Raw genomic sequence first — 26,793 nt, forward strand, 5'->3', positions numbered from 1 at the left:
CCAGGAAAGTATCTCATACCCAACCCAGTGAAACAGTGTTTCATATTGGGCACCTGAAAATTGACACACACAAATTAGTCCATTTTGACAAAATTTGGCTTAAGACAGCGGTTCTCAACCTTTCCAGACTACTGTACTCCTTTCAAAAGGTCTGATTTGTCTTGCATACCCCAAGTTTCACCTAATTTCAAAACTAACTGCTTACAAAAAATCAGACATAAAATTGCAAAATGCCATAGCACACTATTTATTACTGAGTAATTGCTTGCTTTTTCATTTTTAAAATATTATAAAAGAAATCAGTTGGAATATAAATATTGTACTTGCATTTCAGTGTATAGTATACAGAGCAGCATAAACAAGTCATTGTCTGTATGAAATTTTAGTCTGTACTGACTTTGCTAGGTGTGCTTTATGTAGTCTGTTATAAAACTAGGCAAATATCCAGATGAGTTAATGCATCCCCTGAAAGACCTCTATGTACCCCTGGTTGAGAACTGCTGGCTTAAGAGCTTCTTTAACTTTTATTTCCACTTCATCACATGCTAACTAAGGAAGTAATACAGTTAATTTTATATAAAGCTAATGATCTGCCTCAACCCACTGACTTGTGCTTCTCCTACTTTACAGTCTAGTACCCCAAATAAGCACCTTTCAACTGAATGCTTATAATGGAGTATTAGTTTCTGTTCAATATGTAATTTGTCTTTCAAGAATGAGAAATTTCTGCCCTGATAATTTTCTGTTAGCAGCTTCTCTCCTCATTTAAAATAGATAATGCCTCTCACCTGTAGAATTCTGAAATGATCCAAAGTTGTTGCTTTAGACTCCAGGATTAAGCTGCACCCTTCAACTCAAGCCACTAGAAGATTTCTTCCAGAGCTGTAGGAACACTCCAACAACCAATTAACAGCAATCAGATGGTAACCTTAAGGTAATTAAGGTTGTCTCTCCAGAAAAAATTCCATTTCTTATTAGACTATCAGGGTGGGCTGAATAAGGAGACAAGCTGCTAACAGAAAGAAGATCATGTAACACTCGTTTCTCATTCTGCTGCATAGCTTCTCTCCTCATAACAAAACAAAAGGTAGTAAGCAGTGATTCAAAGAAATGGGGTGGTGGGCGAGAAGCAAATTTTGAAATGATGATGGACTAGGAAGAAGCACGCTTCCCTCCTACCCACGATATAAAGCAAAAGCTTTATATAGTTTAAGGAATTATCCAGGAACTAACCCAATTGCATCTTCCTACCAAAGGATGCTTCCAATGTAGTTAGCAACTCCGCATTAGAGACTCCGACGGATATACTTTCTCTGACGTCTAGTTTCTTAGGATCCTATGCTCTGATGGTCGGCCAAGTCTGTTCTGAATTTTCCTGTGCAGCTTGGACTATGACCCAAGGCACTGGAAATCCTTGGGTCAAAACCCTTTGCTAGCACCTGAAATCTCTTATCCTATGTTTGAAGCTTTAGAGTTGCTGCCTTGTGAAGGGGATGCTTACTTCTGTACTTTTGCAACCCATAGCCTCTCAAATTTGCATGACTTACCTCCATGAGTAGGCTGAGAGGGGTTCCATGACCCTGAGAAAGCCTTGCTGCGGAAGAGCTGTGACGTCAGACAGGAGTCAAGACTCCCACCCAGCTTGTCCAACTCAAATCACCACACCCTCCCATTAAAAGGGTTGGTGGCTTACAGCAGCAGGACATAGCTTGCCCTCTGATCTTCCAGAAAAGTCAGACCTCTTAGACTTTGCTCCAGGCTTGCAGAGCTATTTCTAATAGTTGTGGTGGGAGCAGAAGGAACTTGCTAGATAGTTGCTGTACTGGAAAAACCAGAAAACTACACCCTTACTACTATAAGTATCTCTAATCTGAGGGGGGGCGGGAGGGGGGGGGGGGAGAAGAGAGAGAGACACCGGTGCTAGAAGTTGACAAAAATCAAAAAAGTGTAAACCAAGTGGATGGGACAAGATGAGTTCCAGCACAAGCTGCATAATTTCTGGTGGCCTGAGTCTAAAGGCAGGTTTCAGTTCTGGACCCTCCAGCAACAGTGGACTGCCTCTGAATTCCAGCTCAAAGGCATTGTTCATTTGTGTGAAGGAGAAGCTGTGCAGCACTAGACATTGTTTCTGCTATAAGCTCTTTACTGTATCTAACCGCAAAAGCAAAAACAAAAAAATGACCCCCTCCCCTCCCCACACACACATTATGGCATTTTAGTGCTAGGTATGTGATCAGGTAAAATTCCTCATCAACTTTAAGCTCATTTTTAAATCCTTTTTATCCTCCTCCATTAGGAAACTGCACAGAAACAGATTAACTTGATGTTCAATTTGGTTTTTACTTTTCTTGTTTATTTATTAAGTTTATTTTTGAATGAAATTCTTAGTTTACAGAAGTTGACAAACAGGACTTAATCGTTCTATTGACAATTGTATCTACCTCAATTTATCTTAGAATGTATATTTGCAATCATATAAATTAGCACCCAAGCAATTTCTTTTAGCTCAACAACCTTGCAAATTTCAGTTTAGATATTACTACTTTTTTTTTTTTTTTTTTTTTTTTTGGACAAGCGACTAAGGTGTCCTTTTCCTTAGCTCACCATCATTATGACTGTTTACCTACAGATTAATGACTGGCTGGCAAGTTTTTCTGACCATTCTTCCAGACTGGTATGCACTGTTGAAATTTTAAAAGTTTTTTTGATAATCAGTTGGAAGCTTTGGACAGGCATATTAAGATAATTGAAATAGCTTAAGATATAAATAGTTAATACTAACTTTTAGTGGAAAAAAGTCTAAGAACCCTTGTTATCTTTGAAATTGAAAAAGGGGAACAAAGTAATTTTATAATTGCGGTTATTTCACTTTACAAAGACTGCAGCCACATTATGCTCAATGTGTGTTAACAATAGATGCAATCTGTTTGTTAAAAACCATAGTAACTAGTTTTTCAAGATCAACTATATTTAAACGTTCAAATTCTATGTATTATAATCTGTAACAGCAAATAAAATTGCTTTTTAAAATTTACAAAAAAAATTATGAAACAGTACGTATCAATAAGTTTTCCCCTCTTTACAACAGCCCAATTTTAATGGATACTTTTAGTGGTTTCATGTTCACATTTGAAAGAGTCAGAAAACCTATTGTAAGATTTGCTCTTGAGCCTTCTGTAATATGTTTACAAAAGCCAGTAAGTGGAGAGACTGAAAGGGTAACCCTGAAAGGGTAAGATTTTCCATTCTTAAAACAGACACATCAAGCCATGCTTTCAGGTTGGAATTAATTTGTTTTCATGTTGTATTTCTGAATACATTTGTTCCTTCTGGATTTAGCTACTCTTCCCATATATAGACCAAGATACTGTCAATAGTCTATTATAAAAAGTTTTGGGTTTTCTTTGTTTTTTAAATGTTTACTATACTACTGAAGTAACTAATTTCCTAGACCAAGTGGTTCACATGTGGCTTTTCCCCCATAATATCCAGTATTAACTGGTGAAATGTGAGCACAAAAGACAACACTAGACTTAAGTTTAGGACAGCTTAACTGGCCAAGAGGTACTGCTGAACTGCTTTTATTCAAATATCATTGCACATATCTCGTCATAGTTGAGTTTTGTGTAATTAAATGCTGTAATCATAGACTGATTCACACTTAATGGGGATCATCAAGCAGTTGAAGATTTTGCAACAACTTTGTTTTAGTGTACTGTTTTAAAAAGTTCAAGTTTCATCTTTCCTGCAATGCTGCTAACAGGACAAAAATTTGTATTCATAGAGGAGAGATGTGTAGTGTAAATGAGCTGTTTGTTTTATTGATCAAATGCAAAGATTCACCTGAATAGAAAATCATTTCAATTTTTCAAGAGTTTTCATCTTCAGTAACCTAAAGTGCTATAGGTAATTTTTAAATGTTTTTATGCCATTAAAAGTAGGTTAACAGAAAAGCTTAATAAAAAGTTACTGCAAAAATCATGATCAGAAAGCATCAGTAACTCTAAAATATCAATGCTTTTAATTAAGTGAAAATATTTTCCTTTATATACCTTGTATGTCTAGTTCCAGCTGATTTCTTCTACAAATAGTTAACACGCAACTGAACAGGTTCAAGGATTACTGTTCCCATTCATATATGTTAGGAGTTCTTGTCATCACTGCTGCAGGACTAAAATAGTTCTGAACTACTATTTTAACAAATAACCATCTCTGTTTAAAATGATTTGATTTAAAATACCCAGGAAGCTTTAAAAACCTTAAATAGGTTTTGTAGAGTTTCTCCAAAGCTTCTTAGGGCAGGTAATCATTACCCACCGGATCGGTGGGTAGTGATCTATCAGGGATCAATTTACCGTGTCTCGTCTAGACGCGATAAATCAATCCCCAAACGCGCTGTGCTCCCCTTCGACTCCAGAGGGGATGGGGGAGCGGCATCAGTCGACTCGCCGCCATCCTCACGGCCAGGTAAGTCGACCTATGATACGCCGACTTCAGCTATGCTATTCGCGTAGACCAGAGCTTAGTCAACCTTTACAATTAAGCATTAGCTTTCTTCAGTAACATAAGAGTTCAAAGAACAGGAGTACTTGTGGCACCTTAGAGACTAACCAATTTATTTGAGCAAAAGCTTTTGTGAGCTACTGCTCACTTCATGCATCCGATGAAGTGAGCTGTAGCTCACAAAAGCTTTTGCTCAAATAAATTGGTTAGTCTCTAAGGTGCCACAAGTACTCCTGTTCTTTTTGCAGATACAGACTAACATGGCTGCTACTCTGATAACAGTTCAACTAAGACAAAAAAAGCAGAGAATCACAGAACAATTTACAGGTGATTTAACCTCATGAAGATACTGATACTTAGGACAAATTTATTTTTAGGTCACAGAATTGTATATACATACTTATGAACTTCTTCAAGTGTTATTTTCATAGGTTTTTTTTTTAAACGCGGCAATATTTTGTATAATGTTCATACAATTTTAGTTAAAAATATTGAAATTCCACCTCTGACAGCATTGTTTGAATTCTCCCCAAACCAAGTGAAGGTGTACCGAGTTCAATATTGCTCACCTTTCCCTCCCATTCGATTACAGTCAACCAGCTCTGAGATATACCAGCATGTGCCACACTGCTATGAATTAGTGAAGCCTACTCAAGTAAGTAATTGGTATACAGAGGGTGTGACTTCAAAAGTTTTATCTGTAGATTGTTTGGTGCCATCTTGCTCAATTGCATTCTCCGTTCACAGCATTTAAGAAAGATCATTTTTCTGCCCCAATAGCCAAAGAGGCACTTACTTTACTTCTCACTCTCAGTGGTCTACAGGCTGAATCAGTAGTTTTCCCTAGCTACAATGCCACCAGGATAGTAGCTACTGAGGTACGAATGGATTCAGACCTTACCATGAAGACTGGCCCTCGAGACCGTAGAAAGAATATAATGAATTTATAGTTAATGTTCTGAATGCTGCTACCACCCGTTAATTTTATCAATAGATGCAAATGTTTCAATTAAGTAATTCCATTTAGTTTACCCCCATCGTCATGGTAATATAATAATGTTAGGTCTCAGCTCCACTATTGAGACTACTACATATGATCTTCAATAAGACACGGTACCCTTTCAATATGCTGCTATACTCAAAGGAACATGTACTATGATAATGTGGCACTTCTGTCTGCTCCTGAGATTCTTTACCTTAGCCAGCACTGTAGTAAGTGCTTTCCTGATTTAAATACTAACTGAAAGTCCGCCAACAGCTGTGTCAATACCCCACCCACAAGAGAGCACCACACAGACAGGAAGGGGCAGGAGGAGCAATGTGCTCTCACCACTTCTGCCCCCTGTAATTAGCTTTATGCTTGCTCTGTAGGAGTGTATGAGCAGTGAGAAGTGTCACTGTTATTCTGACTAGCTCACCGGAGGATAAAGGAATAAAACCAGACTCCCTCAGGAAACTGTTTTAAGTTGGGTTTTATAACATTTCTTCCCCTCACCCCCAACACTTCAATTTTATTTAATTCCTTACCAGCTAAAATCTCTTCCATTTGTCAACTGATCTCAAATTAGGTAGCATGGATGTTGTCAATAATGCTGTTTTCATCAGAGGGAGGGAAACACTTGCTCTTAGGCGGTGGCAGAGGTTACTTCCTTATCTTTATTACCATCACTTAGGGCTGGTATACAGTCTCAGACACTACTGTGGTCCTTTTAAGTACTACGATTTATAGACAGCATATGTGACAGAACAATGACATTACCCAACTAGTACTGATACTATTTCAAGGGGCTAATATTTATTTCCATTTGTCCTTCCCAGTTTTATATTTCCTTTAATCAAAGACTGAGTTTTAGGTAACCTGATATATAACATGGCTAAAAAACACCATGTTCAACTAGACACCTAGTCCAATTTCTGACACAGTATTTTAACAAAGCATTTAGGAAGGGAAGGGAGAAACAACTCACCTAATATGTAGATTGTCTTTTGATCACTTCTTTGTCCAAGGGAATTGGTCACCTTACAGACATAAGTCCCAGTATAATTGTAAGTCAATGGACTGTTGAAATGCAGAGTATTATTTGAAGATATTAAACCTTCAGGCCATTGTCCATCCAACCTGAATTAGACAATATTTGGAGGCAGTTTAAGCATGCTCAGAAATTACACAATAAAATTAAATGCAAAATGTATTATCTAAAAAGGTTCCAACTATAATTATTTTATGTTTACAATAGCTTGCTCTGTGGAATGCAATTTTGTTATATTTATTAAAGCCCTTTCAGTTAAAAACCAATGTCAATGTCAAGTCAATTTGTTTATTTTGAGTCTTTTACTCCTGGGAGAATTCTGCCCCACTGCACTTGCGCAGAATTTAAGTCCCCCGTAGATTTCTTTGTTTCCCTGCAGAAAAATGACTTTCTGATGGGGGAAGCAAAGGGAAGCCCTAAGAGCGGTCATGCGACCCTCCCCAGCAGTATGTATCGGGTGCCCAGGGCAGGCAGCAGAGAGGTAAATCACTGTGGGGCACAGGGCAGGACTGGGGAAGACCCAGCTGGTGGCTCCTACCCTGTGCCAGGCTCAGCTGCTAGTCCCGGCTGGGCTAAGGAGGACGGGACTTCCTCTTCCCCTGCATGGTATCTGGGGTCATGTCAGATCCACCCCCAGATTTCTGCCCCCTGCTGTGGGAAGTTCTGCCAATTCCCTCCTCTCCCACTACCGCCCCCCGTACTTCTTGTACCCATCGCTCCTCAGCTGCAGAGGGAGGGATCGCTGTACAAGGAGCTACTCCCCCATCCACCCAACCCCCATGCATCCAGACCCCCTTATTATCCAGAACCCTCCCGACTAGCCCAACTCCCCCTGCACCTGGACCACCCCAACAACCCACCCACACCCAGATCCCACCCTATGAAGCCCCAACCAGCTGCACCTGGATCCCTATCCTACTGAGCCCCACACCCCCAGCATCTGAAATCACACACTGAGGCCCTCCTCCCCCCCCACCCCCCCCACACACACACTGAGCCCCAACCACCTTCACCTGGACCCTCCTGCAGAGTTCCATTAACATTGCACCCAGAACCTTCCAACAAGCCCTGTGCATCCAGATCCCCCCGCACCCAGATCCCCACCTAAGCCTCCAGCACCCAGATAGCCCCACATAGAATCCTCTCAACCCACACCAGGATCCCCCCACACTAATCCCCTCCACACTTGGATCCTGCCTGCCCACACCTGGTGCACCTGGCACATAGGGGCAGGGCCCTGGGGTGTTTCTGGGGCACACTATGTCACAGTTGGGTGAAGCCTCACCGCTGAGTCCATGCCCGGGGGGAAGATGGTGTTGCGGTGGAGTAGCACAGTGATCTTCCATCAGCCAGTGGCCTGTGCTCCCCATGCCATGCTGGAGCCTCCACATTTATTTGACAAATAAAATTTGAATAATTTTAAAATAAATATTGTGTGCAGAATTTCTTGGCGCAGAATGCCCTGAGAAGTAGTCTTTTGTGCTCTTCTGCAGGTTTATAGGCTGTAAACAAATCATCTTCCCTCTTTTGAGGTAAGGATTGATGGACACATTTTTCAAAGACTATTACAAGAATGAGCAATCTTAAAACAGACCAACTTAATCACCAGTTTAGCTCCAAATCATGTCAGTGGAATTAAGTTAAGGAATGATGTGGCCTGAAACTAAAGCAAAGTTCTGTCAAATTTTTAATAAAAAAAAGACTTCTTACTAGTAACAATATGGTTTTACTGACAATAGAACAACTTAACTAATTCAGTCCTTCAAATTGCCATTACTAGAAGTCTGAGAAGCAAAGTCAGGAGAATACATTTGGGCTTAATAAGACCTGAATTTATGTCTCATGATTTATCTGAAAGTTTTGACTAGGGAGCAATATTTTAAGAAAAACTTTGTAGAAACAAAGTTACAAAGCCCAAAGGACCACCTACAGCTCCTTATCTTGTTAGTACAGGCAAGACTGATGCAAGTGGAAATGCCTATCTTCCGCACTGATATCTGTAGAGGAAGAGATAGGGACTACTATCAAGGGCCTACAACTCAAATGTGTGGAGGAGGAAGAGCTGAGTATATTTGCAGCATTCAATGTAGTGCTTAACACTAATTCATTTGTATCTTGAACAGCCTGTATGATTTCACATAGGTATTGCTCTGCCAACTGTTTTTTGTTAATGTGCTGAGAAATTTTCATTTAGGGGCACCTTTAAATGGTCCTTCACCGCTAATTAAGGAATCAGACTGTTTCAGGGCATAGAGGAGTTACAACTAACCAAAAAAGGAGGACAGGAGAGGAGACATTACTTACCTTGTACCGTAACTGGAGTTCTTCAAAAGGTGCCCCCCTCCCCTCCATGCATGCTCCACATCAGGATATGCACACACCCTTGCTCTCTTGATAAGAGTTTTCAGTCAGCAGTGTATGGATCCACATGTGAACCCTAAATACCCTTGTGCCTTGACTCAAGAATATATCAAGAGAGGGGCACACCCAATGCTAGTGCAGTTTCTTCTCAACCACTAATATTTCAAGAAAGGCTCTGAGGCAGAGGGGAAGGACGGTGGGTTGTGGCACACCCTTAGGGACATATGTCTGGAAGAACTCCAGTTACTATACAAGGTAAAGACGGATGAGAGATTACCTGAGTAGCGTCCCTATGGGTGCACCATGTCAGCAGACTCCCATCATGGAGCAGGGTGACGAGGAAGTGGATTCAGTATGGATCACAGTACATCAAAGCCCATGTCGGTCCTGGAGGCAGGCATGAAGGAGTGTAATGCTGGTAAAACATGGGTGACGAAGACCAGGTGGCTGCCCTGCAAATGTCTGAAATGGGTGTATATTTGAAAGGGTCTAGATTGCTCATTCCACCAGGACTCAGTAACTCTCAGGGGAGGAGGGTGGATTAACAAAGAAACTTCGTACCATGAGAGGATGCAACCTACAACACATTTGGACAGACTGAGTCCATATCAGATGTCCCCTTTCATTCTTTCTGCAACAGAGATGAAAAGTCTAGGGAAAACCCAAAAGGGCCTACTGCTGTCAAGGTAAAAGCCAAGAGCTCTTTTAACACCAAGTGTATGGTGGCTCACTTCTTCTCTATAACAGTGAAGCTTGGGGTAAATGCCGGCAGGTTAATCTCTTCTGAATTGCATGTTAAGCAGGAGACTTAGGAAGTAAGTCACCTCATCTTGGTAAAGCACTGTATTTGGTGGGTCTGCCATCAAGGTTCCAAGCTCTTACGCTTCTGGCTGAAGTAATGGTTACGAGGAACAAGATCTTAAGGGTCAAATGAAGGAGGGAACTCCCCATAGGTTCGAATGGAAGTTTCCTCGAAGCGCTGAGAACTCAAGTGAGGTCTCATGCTGGTGTTAGTTCCTGGATAGGAGAGAAGAGGTTGAATAGATTCTTGATACATTTTGCAGTGCAGAACCTTTGTATGGCAAGGTGGTCCTTGCATACCACAAAGCAAAGGAATTGCTTGTGTGAGGGATGAATGGTGATATGGAAACAAGAATCCTGAAGGTTGAAGGAATAAAGACTCCCAGAGAGGGAATTATTGTTCCTAGGGCCATATTCTGAACTATCAGGAGCGGATAGAAGTATTTTAAGTCCTGATGTCCAGAATTGGTCTCCTCCCCCAACCCCTCATTTTTCTTCTGGACAAGAAAATACTAAGAAGAAAATTCTATCCTGATAAAACAGGATCCTCTCTCTGATGGGACAGGTTCAATTTCCCCTGGAGCCAGGAGGAATTTTTTCCTCTTGTGAGAAGGGTCCTTAGCGAGGAATGGGGTGGTAAGGAGCTGGCCTGGATGGAGAAGCCTGTGAAAATTGCTTCTAGGATCCATCTGTCCAAAGTGATGAGCTCCCAGGAAGACAGATAATAGGAGAGAGAATCCCCATAAGGGTACGAGGGGAATAAGTGAAATATAAGTTCTACAGCAAGAAGTAGTTTACCACGGTCAACCAACGGGTTGAAACATACATTTTGAAGATGTCACTGGCTGGGAGGTTGCTGCAGGGGAAGCCATTTTCTTAGGGAATCTGGGTTTCTTCTATGTGTGTGTGCGCGCGGGAGGGTGTTCAGCCATTCTCATGGGCTGGTAGTGGACTGGGCAAAATTGTTGAGCTGTCTGTAACCTGCTGCATTTTCTTTATTCGCAGGTATATAGATGCCTAGAGAACTTAGTGTCACACAGTAGTTCTTCAGAGAATGGAACGACCCATCCAGGTTGTCACTCAACAACTTGAGGGCCCTCAAAATGAAGGTCCTCTATGAGTATTTTGTACCTCCCGGGGAGGCCTGAAGACTACACCCAGGAAGCTTGGCTGCCATAACCATAGAACATTAGATGCAACTGACAATTGCACAAAGCCTGGAGAGATGCCTTGGCAACTGTTTGACCCTCTGTAATGAGAGCCTGAAATTGTTCTCTCTGCTCCTGAGGCACATATTCAATAAGATGAAAATTTTTAATAAACTGAAGTCACATTTAGGTCTGGGCTACACTGGGGGGGTGGGGGGGGGAAGGTGTTCGAACTAAGATATGCAACTTCAGCTACGCTATTTGTGTAGTTCGACTTACCTGGCCATCCTTACGGTGCCGAGTCAACCCTATTGACTCCGCTTACTCCTCCTGCCAAGGTGGTGTATAGGCATCGATTCGGGGATCGATTCTGTCACATTTCGTCTAGACACGATAGATTGATCACTACCCACCGATTCAGTGGGTAGTGAAGACGTACCCTTAGCCATCAGGGCTTGATAACAGGCCACTCTGAACTACCAGGAGGCCAAGTAGCAGCTCTTACGACCCAGCAGATCCAATCATTTTAGCTCCTTGTCCGATGGCATTGAACAGGACTAATGCTGTCTGTTCCATTCGTTAGCAGCCTTGACCACCAGAGAGCTAAGAGAATAAATACTGAGCCTCTGGGGGGGATGTAATAATTTTTGTAGACCCATCTATATGGAAGTACAACCTATATGAGAGTTCACCACACTCCATTTGCCACGGAATAGAATAAGCAAAGCTTCACAGATAGGCAAGACAATCTTGCCCTGAGGTGAATGTAGGTTATCCAACAAGGAGTTTCAGGAAATCCAAATCTCCTTTACCAAGACTTGCGAGGTGTCTGCTATCCTTTTCATGGATTCTTGAAAGGCCTTAAAGTCACTAGGACAGGATGCTAAGGTATGCATGGCCCTCATCTGATGAGGAGGATTTGCAGGGAGGTGACGTTTCTTCCTCTTCCACTGGTTCCTGCTGTAGAGGATGGGTCTGTGGGGCACAACCTAGATGTACTCGCTGATGTTCCTGAAGCGAATTCTTGAGATAGTACCCTATGTAACAAGGGTTGACATAAGAAGCCCATGGTTCCAGCAAGCGCACTGTGATGAGGCATAAAGGAATAATGCAAGATCCCAACGTTTTCCTTGCTATGGTAACTGGTGTATTTCTTGCTATGAGCTCCTTCTTCAAATGTCAGTTTCTAGGGAGAAGGGCTGGAAGGTGGAGGAATCTCATACAGACACCTGAGTCAGAGGATGTTATCCAAATGGGAAGGAAAATGGTGTAGGTACTGATGGTCAGACTGGTACGGGGCCCAGAAGGAGACCTGCACATGCATAAATATTGGGGTTAGAAAGAAGCTGGTGAGGCAGTTCCAGAAAATCTTGTAACAGTACCATTTGAGGTCTCTCTCAAAGAGCCTGCATGGGGAAGGTGTCGGTACCAGAGGGTGAGTCACCATCAAAGAAAAGGAAGGAGGGTAAGAAAGCTCAGAGAAATGAGTTGGTACCAGTGAGGAATGCCTCTCAGTACCTCTCAATAATGGTGATTCGGGCTCTTTGAGGATTCGGACGTCTTTGTAAGATAGGAGCCTGGACAGTAGCAGGACGTCTGGATGTGTTTTCTCAGGAGTAAGCATATGGGCTGGTGCCGGATGCAGCACCAGAATAGGTATGGCACAGTTTGCACTTCTGGCTATGGAAGACTGTACCAATAAGGACTTTGGCTTCATTTTGACATTCGGAGGCAGAGTCAGATGCCAGTGTCAGAAGCTCTCTAAACTGACTTCTAGGTATGCTACTGTAGTCACAGTACTGAAGGAAAGGGAGCCTCAGCAATATGTGTGTTTGGAGAGGAGGTTTCTTGGGACCCAGATCGAGGTGGTGACTTTCCCTTTTTCGTCCGATTCTGGAGAATAGGGTCTTTTCTTGGAAAGTCTGGGGTCTTTGGTCACTGCCGAAGCAGAGCTGGTCAATGGAATCAGTCTATTTGGGGGTGACTCACCACATGGATCTCAAAGTACTGCATAAATAGGAATGTGCGATTTTTCCTACTTCAATTGTTTAGATCGGTTTTTAAATCTTAAACAGACTTTACATTTAGAGGGAATGCAGATTTCTCCCAAGCAGCAGAGAGGGAAGTTCATCACTGCAAGAGAAGGACTTGTGGCACATATGGAAAGGTCTGAAGTCCAGGGTCTTCGGCATATCCCACATGTGGGGCTGGGGAGAGGGGAGGGGGAGAATGGGGACCCAGAGGAAAGAAGGGGTGAACCCTCTCAAAGCATGAACTTGTGCTAAAAAAAACACTAAGAAAAAACTAAAATGAAAAAGGCATAAGAAAGCAAAGGATAGCCAGCTGCATAGTTCAACTACTGGACACGGACTGCTCTGTTGCAAGCCACAGGTAGTTTATTGGGGTATGAGTGTGGCGCAGGCAGTGTACTGATATAGAGCACCCACAGGGACACTACTCGAAGAAGAGTGAAAGAGAGAGAGAGCGCGAGTGTGTGATTTCCATGAGTAAAGTGTCAACACAGTCTGCCATGCAATGCCACATGCTGCAACTACTTTTCATGAATGATATCCCAAAAATTCAACATGTACAGTGAATGAACATCCTCAGACATTCTTCCACTTGAGATCTTGTTGACTATAGGCCAGTGACTGCTAGCAACTGTAGAAATATTTTATTTCTGCAGCTTAATAGCTATCCTGCTTGCCAATCTCAGTCTTCCCACTATAGGAGTCAAATGGCTAAACATGCACCAATCTGTATTTGTTTATTTTAAGTTATTTCTGATTGTACATGGACTTGTGTCATTTCATTGCAACACCACCACACACTGCCGCAATACACACTCATTTGTCTTCATCTCCCCAGCCAAACAAGGCTTCATTTACTTTGTTGTGTACAGATATGTCCACCTACTTCCAGGTTATTAAGATTGCTCAGAATGTTATTACTATTACTGAGAATATAACATATCTCCTTCACCTTAACATTCAGTGGACAAAATGCAAAAATACACTATTCTGCACCAGTTCAATTCTGTATTTCTTCAATAGCATTACTTAGAATTTAAACTAGATTTGAAATCAACTTCAACTGAATTTTTTTTCCTGGGACAAAGAGGCAGATGAGATTCTGCCTTTGCCTTCCCCAAATGCCACTACTTTGTTAATTTTTCAGAAGCAAGTACAAGTAAATACCCCTCACATAACCAAGCTCTCTACCCTTGCATAATAGTGGTCTGACCCTCTGCATTGTAGCCCAGTGTTCTGCCAATAAATTTCTACCTCAACTTTTTAAAGTCAGCATTCTTTTAATGATTAAGTTTCTGCCAAAGAGTTTATTACAAGAAATTTGTATACAAGCTCATCTACAATTTCTTGAAATTAAGTTCTCTGCTTTTACAAAAAATGTTACACTTGTCTATACCACATGAGGAATGAAATTAAATCTGGGAATTGGTTTAAGTGTTATGAAAGCCCCTATTACTGAGAAGGTTAAAATATCTTTTAAAACTAGATTAGTTATTTGTCCTTATTACTTTTAACCTGAACCATAACATGTTGGAGAAGAGAAACTGAGCCACCTTGCATGTATCATCAGGAAAAGCAGCTTGTATTGCCTTTGTGATTATGGTTTGATCACTGGTTCAAATGTATATTGTTTCAATGTTGAGCATTTTAGCCAAGCTAAAACTGAATGTAACTGATTTAAATGAAATTTAATTGGGGATTAACTGACAACCACTGTTAGATTTTACTATTTGTATTAGGAGTGGATTTTTTTTAATCAACCTGGTTTAAATGTGATCTAATTGAGACTACTTCATTTGATTTGTTTCTTAATTTTTTAATGTAATAGTTGGATAGCATATTTTGTTCTGCGTTTAGGAGGTTCCATTCAAGAAAAACCTTGGTTATATGTTTATTATTATTAACCACGCATTTCAAAATACAATTTTAAAGGGTTTGTCTACACCATGCAGCTTTTAGTGACATTCCTGTGCTGCCAAAAGTCGCACAATGAGTGACTCCTGATGACAAAGCACTGTTCACACTGGCGCTTTTCGTTGGTAAAACTTCTGCTGTTCGGGGTGCATGTCTGTGTTTTAACACTCCTGAATGACACAAGTTTTGCCAATGAAGTTCCAGTGTAGACAAAGACAAAGCTAAAACTATTAGTCTTTTTTCTTTTAACTGATTCAGGAAGCAACTTGAGGATACAAGATGGTACCACAACTGATCTTTAATGATCATGTATCAGTGATTCTCACAGCACTACTACAGTGTATTATATATGCTTAAACACTCACACAAAATAATTTTCTTTGTTTCAGATAGACCGACCAAGTGAAATTACTTTAAGAGGAATAAAGGAAAGTTACACCTTTTTGGGCCATCTATATGCTCCTGGGAGGTGGCTCCCTCCAGGGGAACATACTTAACATGCAAGACTACAGATAGCAGGCAGCAGGACTCACAGTAAAGACATCCAATTCATATGACAATCATGAAATACAGCTTTTATTACACAACAGAAAGACATACAGAGACACCAAATACCAACACAGATTGACTTAAGTTTCGAGTCATGAGGCAAGCCTCTCATGCATCTTATTTGGAAGTAGATACAGTTGGCCTTACTCTTTATTAAGGCATGGTAAATTTGATGATTGAAATGATACTTAAGTGTTTTCCACTCCAATTTTTAATGTAATCAGTTTTATATAATTTTATTCAAATAATATCCAGTCTTTTTACATCTTTGCTTTAAACATGTCCCCAACTCACACGGAGGAGGAAGGCTAGACAACAGGTGCTTGCAATATCTTACACGAAGCCCAAGAAACTCAATATCACAATCACCTGTCAAAGAAGTTATTCCATTTATAAAAATAAATGGATTTATCCTAAAGTATTGGTAACTGTTTAGATTTCAGAGTAACAATAATTCTTTATTTGTACTTTGCCACCCCAGTTGCTACTGTTCCCCTTTCCTTAGGGGCCATCAACTGTATAAGGCCAATGTTTTTCTTTTAAAAGTCCACATGTATGAATCCATGTCTGATGCATCAGTATGGGACATATTTCAATAGCAGTCATTTCTAACCACATATGATGTGCATTAGTCACATACTGGAACCAGACAAGCTAGTAGCAGTGAAAGGGCCTTGTTTCCACTATGTCATTAGCCAGTAACACCCTTCAAAACTCTATTATTAAAATATTAATTTTTCCATTTAAGTTTGATTTTCATGAACACTTACCTGGTCCATGTAAATTCCATGGGCAGTGGATTTCCATCAGCATTACACCGGAGCTGAACATGCTCTCTTCCAATGAACCAGTTTCCATCATACCCAGTTACTGAAACTTCAGGGGCATCTATAAAATATGTGCAATTTCAAAAGCCAGTACTCAAAGTACAATCTTTAAAAGGAGACATGCATTGTTTAGAATGATATATCTATATGTTGTATTTAATTACCAGTATGGCAGTGCTTAATCTCCAATGAATGGTGATAGTACTATCTGGAAAGCTTAGTAAATGACATGTGTCCTTGGGTGGTTGGCATCAGGGGCTTAACATAAAGCAAATCAGTGGGCCTCATAAGTTTTCAGTTTGTTAACTGAAACAAGCCGAGATAACTATAGTCTTTACACCAACAATGCCAATTTTTAGCATAATGCAGTGTTAATTTCAATAGTTAAAATATACCAAATTCTGTTAATTCAAAAAAAATTCATATTACACAGTGGTAAATGATGAATTGCACATACTACCTGAGTAACTTTTGGCTAATGATTTATACTGTAGTAGGTATCTGCACTGTGCCTATGTTAATACTACTTGTCAAACCAACAAGGAACTTTAGTGTATTCTGTGTTTAATTTTGTTTTATTTCTTTTCAAAGGACCCAAAAGACAATAGTGATAATGGCTCCAATCTGAATCCCATCTTCCCAACTTCTTTCAACCCCTCAGTATTAGCAGTCTTGCCCCCAGAATCTCACCCTAACCCAGTTGTAGAAACTGTCTGACAGTTTTAAATATACACTTATTGTAAGCCTTCCACTGGTATGCTTGGGGCAAATTCACAGTATACGGCAACATAATGTAAACATTCAAATATAATTGAAGCACCAGTTGAAAGGGTCTGCTACAGTAAAAAGTTCTATTCCCAGCACACTTAAGTAATTTGAGGTCAGAATTCAGAGTAGGATAGTTGTTCTCAGTCGAGGACAGCAGGCTCAACTACTTCCTCCAAATGCAGGTGGCACAAAGGTTGAAAAGGAGAGCAAGACTTGAAATCTCTCTCTTCTCACTGAAGCCACATTTTTCCACCTCATACATAGTTTAGTGTTATTAATTTATGTTTGAGGCATATTATGGATATTGGTTATTGCTACTGGGCTAGGCCAGAAAGGTTACATTATAGAGACTGGAAATTTCCTGTTATGCCTGTCTCTCTTCAGCTATTGTCATCAATTGTGTTAGGATGCAGCTTCTCTCTCCAGACTGCACACTAATGCAAATGACATGTAGGGAGTAGCAGTTTAAAAACTGGTAGTCTCTCTTAACAGAATTGCCTCAGTATTCAATTAATCTTCATTTTATGTTTACACTTTAAAAAAGTTATGATAATTTCCTTCCTTATTTGTGCATCAGAGCACAGGGCCTGGATGGAGTATTTACAGTTCTCACAACTTGCTTCTTATTCTTATATTTAGGACTACTCCACTAAAACACTCTACTCAGATTCAAGTGTAGAGATTCAGAACTCACTTGAAGACTGTTAGTATACGTTAAAACAAAGCACTAAGCAGAACTGCTTCTCTATTCATGCTCAACACAATTTTATAAGAACACTAAGCAAGTTGTCATGAGTATGAAGTCCAGTAGCTTTTTATAATTTGTTTTGGAAGGTATTAAAGTTTATTCACTTCTAATTAATACTGGGGAAAAGATGTGTAACGTAGTCTAAAGTTCTTTCCAAATTCAATTAGACATTAAAACCAGCCAATCATCCAATACAGACTGTTCTAAAATTATTAAAAGTTCATTGAGTCAATAGAACATACTTGTCTTTCAAAAATGTTCTTTACAATTCTTACACGTTTTTAACAGTGGGTTTACTTGATGGGCTACCGTAAGGTTATGTTCGAGGAGGCTGTGTATTACTTGGAATAGGTCACAATTTTAGTCTTTTAATACCATTTCAAATGTTTCCTGATTCCATGTTAACAATTTTACTACCAATAGCATTCTCAGACCGTAAGTTTATTTATTATGGTATTTCCCAAGATGGCTGAAGGCAAAAATCAATAATTATACTTGTCTCAAGGTCATTCCAGTCCCTAATACACTAAATCGATTACAAGTGGTAACCATAAAAAGCAACAATAGGTTAAAATTAACTGAAAATTCTCTTTTGGTCGTGTGTTTATGTGACCAACTAGTAACTGATGGTAAACATTTATTTTTTTGATACAACAGATTACAGCAAGGGACCGGATGTTCAGTAAGAAGGAGGGAAAGTATCTTTTTGAAATCTTTTCACCACTCAGCTGCTTTTCTGAAGTAGTAATTAAGGTACTCTAACCCATCAATAGATGTAAACTACAAGCTTCTTCTATTCCAAGATCTACATCCTACACTTCCTTTTCCCCATCTCCTGTGCACCCATTAGTGTGTTATAGTTTACGTTTGAAAATGGATGCCTAAAGCTAAATTTTGAATCTGTAGGAACCCATTTTTTCTGGATTTTTGAAAACTCTGGTCATATATTTGATAGCCCAACTTTAGGCATCCATTTTGGGTTATGTGGACTAAAGTTTGTAATAGCACATCAAAATGACAAACAAAGCGTACAATGTAAAGTTTTAAGAAATTCAACTTATTTATGATAAGTTAGAAGTTCCTCTTCAATGGGAAGAAACGGACTGGAATTTATTTCGGGGGCAACTCTTGTCAAAAATCAGCTGGCCACCAGAGCACAGCATTATTACTGGTCAATCTAGGGAGATATGCTAAGGCTATGTCTTCAGTTTGGGGTGTAAAAAGGACTGCACGCCAAGTGCTGAACTTCAATTCCCCTGTGTGGATGCTGTGGGTGTGAACTAAGAGGTTCCTAAATGTAGTCCTGTTTTAAGAACCTCTTAGTTCACACCCACAGTATCCACATGGGGGAGTTGCAGCTCAGCACTTGCTGTTCAATGCGATTCACACTCCCATAATCCAAACTGTAGGGCACTGTAAACAAGCCCTAAATTTGTTAGGGCTTTAATCTGTGACCATCAAGACAAAGTTTTTCAGGTAGCCAGAAGCTTAACAGCAAAGGGCTAGAAAGAGATCTTTTATCGTTTTATCTGTTACTGAACTGAAAATTAAGTAGTACATGTGCCATACTTTTTGCTTGTGATATGCTAACAATAGTAAATATGCAGAATCCAAAACAATCTGGTCATACACAAACTTTTTTGCTGCAAAAAAACAAACACTGCTAACAGATGAAAGCTCTGCATATTTCTACAGCTGAGATAGAAGGTGAAGTTATGAAATTAAAGAATATTCTTACAAGGTAGGCCTTTGGGTCAAATAATGAGGAGGGCTTGGCAATTTATCATCTTCTGTCACTTGTTTCTTTCCAGGACTTTAAGTTTAACAAACCAAAAAAAAAAGAATCTATATTAAAAAAGAAAATAAGACTTCCAAGTGGAAGGATTCTCAAGTTATCCACTCTCTCTAACACTCTCAGTAGTGTAGTGAGTGATCTGGTTAAGCGTAGTTACCCCATAACATTTTTCATCACTGAAGTTCTTTGGGAATATCATGCCTTGTATTATTCCAAGTGTGAAATGGTAACCACCATTTCAGGTATTTTTAAATACTTCAATTCTTGTTATAAGCAAACTCCATTTTCCCATTTAACAAGTCCCTGTAAAGCTGAAGAAGAGGAATTGAATTCTTTCAGCTTAAACATCTGAGTATTAGTCACATTTGTTAAAAAATAAGGGTCCCTGAAGAAACATATGAGGAATATAAATGGGAAATTAAATCAAGTTAATTAAAAGTTAAGAGGCAATGCTTCTCAGCAAGTAGGGCAAGTGACTGGGTCTCAGGAGACCTGAGTTCTATTCCCAGCTCGGACAGTGGCCTGCTGCAAGTCCTTGGTCAACTCACTTCACCTCTCCATTGCTCTGTTTCCCCATCCGTGTGATGGGGCAATGACAGTGACCTTCTTTGTACACTGCTTGCACATCTACTGATGGAACGTACTATAAGGCCTAGTTGTAATATGACAGAACAGCTGTAAAAGCAATAGTTAACTTGTTATATACTTACATAATATATCCAATGTGTAAGGATATCTCATCTCCTTTTCCAAAGCTGGATGCCTCACAACACAAGTTATGCGTCTTCCTCTGGCAAATTTGGTGGGTATGAGTTTGTACTGACTGACAACAGTCACAGTTTCATTTGGAAATAAAATAGAACTGGATTCCATTTCTCCAAGACCTCCTTCCCAAGCAACATCTGCAGCAGGTTTTCCAGTGGCTGCTGTACAAATGGCTGCTACGGTCTGATTTTCACCATCTATTAAAGAGTTTGGTCCCTTGGTTAGGCTCACAATGGGTTCAACTATTGAAATAAAAAAAAAGTATAAGTATATTTTCAGTCAAGACAGAAAAAAAAAGTTTCATTAACCTCACTTCATTTCCTGTATGTACATTTTATCCCCAATAGCTTACAACTAACAACTCATTTTCAAGGCTGATTTGTTAACCAGCAGGTAAAGCTGATGACACAATGGATACTTAAAAGTAATCTGAACAATTGACAGCTCTGACACCCCTGTGCTGCACGTTGCCAGGGTGGACTGATTTTAAATCTAAGTGATAGAAGTCAAATTTTAATCAGCAAGCAGGAAACCTTGTTTTAAATCATTTATTTTAATCTAGTTTAACATCTGTACTTGATTTCTCCCCCCACCCCCCCAAGGTAATGGAGACACTCATTTGTTGGTAACCATTAAAACATGTGAACTGAAACTAAATATAGCCTTTCGACTACATTTGGGGAGATTGGTTTTACTAACCAGGAAGAGAGACTATATTTTACACAATTACTTAAGCAATTCTGTAGCTTAACAGACATTTATTCAGGTTTTGTTTGTTTTTTTTAAAAACACACACACTTATAGGAATGTATGATGCACTTATTTACAAGTGCACATCTCCAGTGTCGTCTTAGAACCCAAATCTTCTTTGTTGTGTACCTGAAGTGCTATCATCTAGCTAGTTTCATAGATACGGGAGTGGAGTTTTGTTTGTTTAGGTTTTTTGTTTGTTTTTGGTTAAAGAACAAGCAGTACTAAAGATGCTTGCTCCACAAGCTATTAAACAAATCAGACCACGTTATGTCCTTTAGCCTACTTTCTTTGGTAGTTAACAGTGTGGCTTGCAGCATTATGCTCTGGCCATAAAACATTCTTTTTACTAGTCCGAACTAAGCTCTCCTTTTTTTTAAGCATATCTACTGAGACAATCAACATGCAAAAACCCAACATCAGGAAAGACCTGAGATGCCCAAGAATCAATGGCATCAAGGAAGGCTGAACTCGTATACATTAAGGGAAGCCTACGAAGAAATCAAACTTTTAAGTGCAAGGAAATGTAGTCTACTTATGAATGTTAAGCCTGTTACAAATAAGAGATTGATTTCACTCCCATGCTGCAAGGTATTAATGGAGAATATCCAACTGCCCAACATTTTGTGAACTTAGGTGTCCAGAGCATCTCTACTGCAGTTTATATTTAAAAGAAAATAATTCTTACAGTAGTCGGTTTTAACTTAAAAGTCAAGCTATCACTTCTGTCAGAAACTGCTAGGACTGTCAGTACCAGAGAGCTCGGTCCAATGGATGGGAAAGGGGCCTCTCCCACAGCAGGAACAGCAGTTCATCCTCAGGTGTGGGGATATCTCATGGGCCGGTCCATTCTTTGGGGAGTGAACACTGCAGATACAGCAGGCATATCTCCTCTGATGTTAGGAAAGTCTTTACATCCTGAGTCCATGGGGTGCCCACTGAGACTCCAAAGGGATTTGGGTCAGCATGCTGGCGAGGCAGCAATGATGGAGCTTCCGGAGCTATGCTTGTAGACTGATGCTCTTAAGTGTCCCAGAACCGAGGTCACCACTGGTACACTACCGACAGTTCCTGCTTCTTCTTTGCTTTACCCCCCAGCCAGGGGGGAGCGGGAGGAAGAAAATCAGCTTTGGTTCTGTTGGATCCAAGTGCTGCATCTTACCTGACCTAGTACAGGTAGGGGAGGGAACTAATCTCTTATAAGCAGTCCACTGTGTGGATCTGCTGTTATGCCCATGAGAGTGTTTCTTACTCTTGTGGTGGGGATTGTCCTTAGGCTTCAGTGCCAACAGCTCCACACAATGGCACTTGCTCAGAGGGCACTACATATTAGTCGAGGCCACTGTACAGGGCAATCTACTTGGCCAGGATCCGAGTGCACCAGGGGCCTCATTACCTCTTCTATAAGGAACTTGCAGAGATGGGGCTCACAGGCTACTCTAGTTCTGGGTAGGAAGGCCTTACAGATGCTGCGCTTCACTGAAATGCGTGCCTCACTCAGACAGTAGAGACGCCATTAATACTCGTCGCTAATGGAAAAGGAATGAGCATGTGACAGTTCTTGAAGCCTGGGATCCTTGGCATAGTCCCTAGGTGACAAGCAATTGTGTCCCTTAACCAGGGAGGATGTTTATGATACTGAACTACACTATGAAAATGACAAAAAATTATTTACACATGTGCACCCACATGTGGAAGAACTATTGCTTTTGGGTCTGAAACAGCACATTGCCAAAAAAAGTGAACACCTTTGATAATACATCTCTCTATTTTCCATATGCTTGCATCTTAACAGCAATACGTTCCATCGTAGAAATTCAAGAGGTGAAGAAAAGCTACAAGACAACACAACCATGAATAGAATTGCTCAAAGCAGTAAATCTATACAAAATGTATATGGAATTTATTGTTCACAGAGATCAAATAGAGGCCATATATATCTTTTTTACAAGAGAAAACCATTCCTTTTCAATTTATCACTTGTTTTCTAAAATCCCTTACAATTCTAACAGCTTTTAAGCTTTCTGATCCATTGAATACTACTAGATTGGTGACATTTTTTCTTAAGACTACTAAATAGCTCAAGACAAAACTCAATGATTTGGTAAAATCCAGTTCAAGTGAGGCAACTAACATTTCAAGTAGGCAAAACACTTTTGAGGCAGAGATTTCCTCGAGAAAAGTATCAAGACTGAAGCTAGGAACCATCCTGCTCAAGATGAAGCCTACAGGAAACCTTAGGAAGGAAAGAAAGCATGGGAGAGACTTAAATGCCCAATTCTTGAGAGAGGGGTTTGGGGGGCTTACAGTGCAATGTAACCAACTCACCTAACAAATAATAGCAACAAAGCACAATAAATTAAGGCTTAGACAGTAATAGACTATTCTACAGTCCACACAGACAAGGGGAGGAAGGAACAGATCTCAGTAATACATCAAGACTTGATCAGACATTGCATTCCTGATGAACGGATGGTACCTATTGATAACTCATTTTAACACTTTCCCAGGTTAAGAGCAGCAGCTAAAAAAAATTAGCACTTGAGAGAGTCAAGTGCTTTTCACAGCCTGTCTGGAAACTGAAGCAGGATTCCTGACTTTGGAGAAGAGTCCTTTGTCTGACAACACATGGTAATACTTTAACTCCACCAATATTTATGGACATCTCACTTTACTGGTCAAGTCAAAGGTTTCCAAGTTCACATCCCTCAAAAACCTGCCCATCAGCTACAGGTTAAAGTCAAAATGTAGCATGACCTGTATCAGGTCTAAACTCAACACATGTATTGTTCTTCATGTTACTGTAGTCCCAGAGACTTTCTATCCACACATCATCATCTGCCTCATGGGTATTCTACAATGCACCATCTAAGCCATTATCACTGCCTTATCTGTCCTTACAATGACAGTCTGAAGGGCAAACGTCTTCCTGATTGTCCTTACAACAAACAATTGCTTCATATCCAACTATTTTTCAAGGTGCCCCATTCCTCACCAACAGAGGTCTTCAGCTGACAAGCAATTCTTTTGTACCTTACTTAACACGGAACTCTTTACTCATTCAACCTTTTAACTTAATTCTTTACTGAAGAAAAAAGCTGAGAAACTAGAAACATGTTACTTCAAATCCAAGCTGTAAAAAAACAGCATCACACAATGAAAACAATAGTCCATATTTCACAGAAGCAGTTCTGAGACTTACTGTGCTAGTAGAGTAACTGGGAGACAAATACCAAAAAAAATTAATTCTAGAGCTATGTTACAGTCATTGCCACAAACATGTCCCTTGTGTATTAAAACTAACATTATTGCTGAAAATGTTTAAAGATATATATTATTCACCTATTTTCAGGTATTTCTCCATCATATTAATAGTGGTTTCAGAAAAATATTTTTATTTTGCTTAAGTACAGTGGTCTTTTTTACAAAAAAGTTGTTACACCCAAGAGCAAAGTTACTTACAGAATGGAAACAAAAAGAAAAGGAGTACTAGTGGCACCTTAGAGACTAACAAGTTTGAGCATAAGCTTTCATGAGTTTCACCTCACGTTGGTGAGGGTTTGTCTACACTTTTTTCTTCCATGTATGTATCTCTAGGCAGAGTTTTAGTTAAAATTACTAATTTGTAAGTAAACTAATCTCATTTTAACTATTGTTCATGGCATTAATATTAAACAAATAAGAAAACATAAGAATGTGGATTAGTAAGACAAGGCCCCAGTTAAATTTTTACTTCAAGCATTTTAAAATACCCAATTATTTTGGAAAAAAAAATGAGTTACTTCATACTTGCTAGACCTCCCTCCTTAATCCTTTAATGAGCCATTAAGTTTCTTTTTAAAATAGTACACAGCAATTTACTTATTTCACCATCAAAAGCCTTCCTATAGTCATTTAGTAGCTCATCAGATCAATACATCTGAAACGTCCTTAACAGAGCTCCTTTAAATTATATATTGATTTTTCCATTCAAGTCAACAGCTGTGTTTATTATTCAAAATTTCAGGACAAGTTTTGTTAAATTGTTTTTTGCTTTTAGTTGAATTGTTTCAAAAATTTGAGAAGAAAGCTTATAAATAAAAAAGCTTGAAATTTCTCCCATTCATGTGCAGTTTATTTTAAAAATATACTAGAATGTGAACTTTTTTAATTAACTACAATATTTTACCAATTTTTGTCAAACATTTGAAGTAGTAGCAATTTCATCTCAGCCTATTGCAATCCATCAGAGAGACTCTTCACTCAGCAAGCACTGCCCAGTATATTAATTTCATCACTCAATGTTTATTTTCTCCTTCTCGCAGCTAAGGCCCAACTATATTACCTACTTTTTTTTATTATTATTATTTTTAACATACACACTATTCTCATCTTTAGGATTATTTGACAGAGTGCTTGGATTTTCCGATTTAAAATATGTAAATCCTCCCCAAATCACTAAGAATGACTTGGAATCAAAAAGGCTTGTAGCCCTCTCGTGGATGTGGCTACGTCTACCAAAAAACCTTCACGAATCAACTAATACTGCATAACAACACCTGCTCTGTGTTATCTTAAGTCAGCCATGAGGATTGTTAAAGTAAACCTGAGTCAGAAGAATAAGTTATATACTTTTGTAAATCACAGCATTAAAAAACTTGATCACTTCCTTTCGAAGCTGGAGCCCACTAACAATATTTGAAACATTTGTCAAACCCCACTACTGAACTTTCAGTGCACAGTAGGAAGATAAACACAGCCAATCAGTACGTGGCAAGATAGTGTGCTGTAGATTCAGACCCCAGCTTGGCACACATAATGTCTCCATGTAGCCAAGTCCTATGAAGTTTGTTTAGCCTTTTTTTTTTTTGGGGGGGGGGGGGGGGGCGGACGGAATAAAATAGTGGGGTTAAAAAAAATCAAATATAAAATTAAGAAGCAAACATACCCAATACAGTTATAGTTGTTGATGACTGAGCATTTCCTAGTGGGAATGTAACTGCTTTGCATACATATTCTCCTGAATCAGAGAAGCTTATATTGTTTAGGATGATAGTTGCATCAGTGAGTGAGTAGTTCTTAAACGACACTCTTCCTTGGTATTCTCCTTGAACAGAAAATCCATATTCAGGATGATGAACAGCAATGGTCTGTGTACTTTTACCATGTACCTTCTCCCATGAGATTTGTGTTATTGTTTCATTTATTTCAATTATGCATTTCAGGGTGACATTCTTCCCCCAAACTGCTGTTACATGTGGATCAACAACTGGTCCAGCCAAGGCACCTAAAAAAAAAAAGAAATGTTATGTTAGTTGAGTTTCATCAAACATGAGTATCAAATCTAAAGACACTTATTCACCTTTAGCTGTAATTCTTGCATTTCATTTAAAACCTTAATTTATTACTCTATTGCATTATACTTCCCTGGAGGCAGGATTTAGGGACTGGTGCACAGAAGTGGACAACCAGCTCCTGGGTTCCCATGCTGAGTAATGTACTCCATTACCAACACTCAACTAGATTTGGCAGAAATTTATTTTTATGTTTTTATAACTGAAGAACTGTGTTTAAACCTTTTAAAAAATAAAGATCAATTTTAATGTTCATATTTGCATGAAATTATGAAGGTGTCACGACAATTATAATGAATAGATGTTGAAATTCAAACAGTTGAAGTTTTGTAACCATCAAACACACATCGTAAATGTCACGTGTCAAAACAAAATGTAAATATCCTTAAATCAAACTCTAATAAGTTCCTAAACAGCATTTTTCTTACTTTAGCTATCCATAAAATGTAATCAACAGGCATATTTTTGTCA

At 39.5% G+C, this 26,793-nt stretch overlaps 1 protein-coding gene across 2 annotated transcripts in view; it reads right to left on the reverse strand.

The window, feature by feature from the left end:
• NECTIN3 (nectin cell adhesion molecule 3) overlaps positions 1 to 26,793 on the reverse strand; it is a 119,398-nt gene that overhangs the window by 57,227 nt on the left and 35,378 nt on the right. For both annotated transcript variants that reach the window (XM_084638406.1, XM_084638405.1), the window contains exons 2-5: positions 25,917 to 26,255; positions 20,185 to 20,481; positions 16,107 to 16,224; positions 6,471 to 6,622 (exon numbers count right to left, since the gene is read on the reverse strand). In XM_084638406.1, coding sequence (XP_084494532.1) covers positions 6,471 to 6,622; positions 16,107 to 16,224; positions 20,185 to 20,481; positions 25,917 to 26,255 — 906 coding nt within the window. The remainder of the gene's footprint in view (positions 1 to 6,470; positions 6,623 to 16,106; positions 16,225 to 20,184; positions 20,482 to 25,916; positions 26,256 to 26,793) is intronic.

This window comes from Lepidochelys olivacea (genome assembly GCF_965140295.1).
Source record: "Lepidochelys olivacea isolate rLepOli2 genome assembly, chromosome: 1".
Lineage (NCBI taxonomy): Eukaryota > Metazoa > Chordata > Testudines > Cheloniidae > Lepidochelys > Lepidochelys olivacea.